This window comes from Electrona antarctica, assembly GCF_951216825.1.
Source record: "Electrona antarctica genome assembly, chromosome: 16".
NCBI classification, from domain to species: domain Eukaryota; kingdom Metazoa; phylum Chordata; class Actinopteri; order Myctophiformes; family Myctophidae; genus Electrona; species Electrona antarctica.
Genome location: NC_136797.1, coordinates 17,219,358 through 17,222,874, shown reverse-complemented (window position 1 = coordinate 17,222,874; position 3,517 = coordinate 17,219,358). Strand labels below are relative to the sequence as shown.

The 3,517-nt window shown below is 43.0% G+C and overlaps 1 protein-coding gene across 1 annotated transcript; it reads right to left on the bottom strand.

The window, feature by feature from the left end:
* Positions 1-1,264: 1,264 nt before the first annotated feature.
* LOC306939307 (protein phosphatase 1 regulatory subunit 3C-B-like) lies at positions 1,265-3,517 on the bottom strand. Its single transcript, XM_079523896.1, has 3 exons — positions 3,419-3,517; positions 3,136-3,216; positions 1,265-2,827 (listed from the first exon to the last, which is right to left on the bottom strand). The coding sequence occupies exons 2-3, from the start codon at positions 3,147-3,149 to the stop codon at positions 1,795-1,797; spliced, it is 1,047 nt and encodes a 348-aa protein (XP_079380022.1). The 5' UTR covers positions 3,150-3,216; positions 3,419-3,517; the 3' UTR covers positions 1,265-1,794.

Here is a 3,517-nt window from a genome sequence, read left to right as displayed (position 1 = left end):
GTCACGTTGCCTGGAGTTAAATTCAACTTTACACAACAGAGAAAAACAGGTAGAGGACTGTCTTCCTCTGGCTCCTCTAGAGACACCCACCGCCTGCATGCGAGCGTGCGTGCGTGCGCGTGCGTGCGTGCGTGCGTGTGCGTGCGTGTGCGTGCGTCAGTCAGGACCGCCTAGATATTCTCATTTCACTTACTTTCTGTCTGGTATGCATGACATACACAGTAAATGGAAATCTGAGCCTACGGGAATTGTTGGAGATAAGAGTGTTTAAAAAAAGAGAAGGGAATAAGATTTCTGCATACCTGACCCACATCCTAAGACTAAGGTGTCGCCTTGCCTGTCTTGAATTCTGAGAATATTTGAACTAGCTTAAATAAAAGGAGGGATTGTTTGCCCGATTCTTTTCAGTGTGTGTGATGTTTTGTTTGTTGTTCCAATTAAGCTTCAAACACGTTTTTGCAAAACAATATGGATTTATGATCGTAACCTTTCCGTCAGGGACCACTGTGTCTTCATTTGAGGCTATACTGCACACTGGCCACAATAGATAATTTGTGACATTTAGCCACAGTATGTTTATTTAATACTAAAACCGTGCAATGTGCTGGATAATTGTAATATTTATGAAGAAGCAGGGTTTTACTTTTATTAAAAATCATTATTTCATCATTGATCAGGGGTGGGCAACTTTGATGATGGAGAGGGCCACTATATTTCCACATACACTCCAGAGGGCCGATTGCATATACTGTCGGGCAGAAACCACTTATCTCGTATTTTAAAAAGAAATCATAAATTAATGTACTACATCATCATTCTATTATGTCACAGAAAAGTAGCAAAAAATAGCCGATCTGTAAGTTCAAAACACGTGATGATGCAACACGTTTGGAGCTTGTAGATAGGCTATTTTTGCTAAGTTTGAATTGGAATCCTGAATACTTTTGTTCTATTTTTGAATAGTAACATTTCCAAATGCATTTAGTTATACTTATGTTCACTTTATGAACTTATACATTTACATTTGGCATAAAAAAAGAGAGTAAAAGACAACAGAATTAAGTAAAGCAGGTCATGTTTGCACGTTTGGAATTGTAACAGCTGAAATCAATAATGTATCAGTATTCTGAAATTAACCTGCTGGGTGCCGCATTAAGTGAAGGTGGGGCCGCATGTGGCCCCCGGGCCACCAGTTCCCCGATCAGATAGTTTAATCTATGATTCTATGATGCAAATAAACACAAATACAAAATGGTCTGCAAGTTTTATTATAAATAATAGTCCATCCATCTTCTACCGCTAGTGCAATTAACAGTTATTTCACATTTACAATATTATATCACATTTTATCTGCTAGATGACCACTGAAAGTTGCTACCGTGTATCATGTGCCACACAATGATGAGCACTAAATATTTTATAGCAAAATTCCCTGTACAAGATGTTCATCTCAAATAATTAATTCGTATAAAATAGACATTGCACATGAACATTACACAGTGAAATGACAGAAGTCCACAGTGGAATGCTAATATTAGCCACTTTGACCATATATAATTTACTGGTCCCCAGGGCTCTGTAGTCCATACCCTCCTTTTCTTCCACCACTACACCAAATCTCTTCTCCAAAAACAGCTGATGTACAAGCTTTGCTATTTTCATTGAAATGTTATACAGAATAGGGATTCAATAGGTTTCAAGTGGTTAAACAGGAACATTAAACCATGTGAACTTTGAGAGGGCTCTGTCTTCAGGGACCTGGGAAATGTCGTAACATGCACACTCGTTGTCAGCCTAGCGAGAAGAAGAGTAGGTCTCTAGCTGGCCGCAGCTCTGCTTGATAAACCTCCCCAAGTGCAAATCACCATAGTTCTTCATATTGACAGATGCACATAACGGATATGAGGGCGGTCGCTGGAGTGCAGGCCGCGCAAGATTACGTCGGGTTACTATGGACTGATATGGGCCTTGGCTCGTATTCGTCCCCAGCGGTTCCACACACACCCTGTAGTTCTGCCCTCGGTTGTTATCCCAGCGCAGTGCGGCACCTGCGCCGGGCCTGAAGGACACGCAGAACTCAAGGCGCTCGCTCGGGTCCAGGTTATGGGGAAAGGCCACACTGTAGGCAAAGACATCCATGTCCGAACCCCCGTAACGTTGCTGCTGGAAGGTGCAGGGAATGTCCTGGTGTGTCCGCCAAGAATCAAAAGTGACTCGCACATGCGCAGACTTCTCCGAGCTAACGTTACAGGCACGTACGGTGCCACTCATGGCATGCTCTGTCACGTAGCAGCTCTCCAGCTGTACCAGTGTCTCTTTCAGGCGAACGATGAAGGCTTTTAGGTCTAGGGTTGGCTGTGGGAAGCCCAGTCTCACCTTGTAGCGCTGCACTTTGAACAAGGGCTGCTGGTGGCCCTGCAGGGGCTTGGCTGGAGAGGGGTTCGTCACTGATGAAACCGGAAAGGACAAAGGCTCGGAGAAGAAGAAATGCACATCGGTGAGGGCCAGGCCCTTGGCGTCCGCAAACACCACACGCTTTTTGCTCAGGCTGCTGCGGCCTCTGCGGAAACAACTCCGAGGCGGTGATGAGGGCTCAGGGGAAGAGGAAGATGAGGAGGATGTCATTGAGGAGGAGTTGTGCTGTCGAGACTGATGGTCGTTCCTTGTTGTTGGACAGTCTATGGGCTGACTAAGAGGCTCCGTTGGTTTCACCAGAGGCATGCCTAGGAGTTGACGCAACGGCTGGTTCTGGCTCAGGCACAGATGCATGGCTAGTTCAACAGGCAGCATAGACTGCTGTGGGTGGCTGCTGAAGGCGTGGAGCACTCTGAAAGGGAATTGACAAGGTCTAGGTTAGGTTCATATAGTCAAAGTTAAAGAAAAGTGCTGGAAATGGTTTAGGTCTGCAATTGATTATTTATTTTATTAGTGTTTATTCTATCGATTACTTGTTCCATTAATCAATGAGGTTTTACATTTACATTTTTTACTCAAATATTTAGTTTAGTTATTTTTTCAATCGTTAATAGTTCAATGCACCCCTAAAATGTTTTTTATAATGTTGCGTTTATGGTGATCACATGAACACACTGTAGTAAGGGATTATTGAACACATAGAATTGCACATTAACCTACTTTGCACAATGCATTTTCTGCTCGTGGAAATCCTTGGCCCTCTGGCAATGGACAGCTCAGAAAGACAGCTCAAAGAATAACCTGAAGAAAGGAAAATGTGTTTAGAGAAATGTGAATTCCACACAATTTCACACAAGTGTGCAGAAAGAGGACTCAAATAGGTCACACACTATCTAGTTCACTGTAGAAAAGCAGCACTTTTTTACACATTGTTGTAAGTCAAGTTGGATTAATTTGACATCGATTATGTGACATTGAAAAAAAAAATGATGATTGCACATACCGAATGTAACGCTCCTCTCTATCCATCAGCAAATCAACATCTTCCAGGAGTCATTTTTCGTCGGCGTCTCACAAATAAAATAGAAATGTCCCACTGATC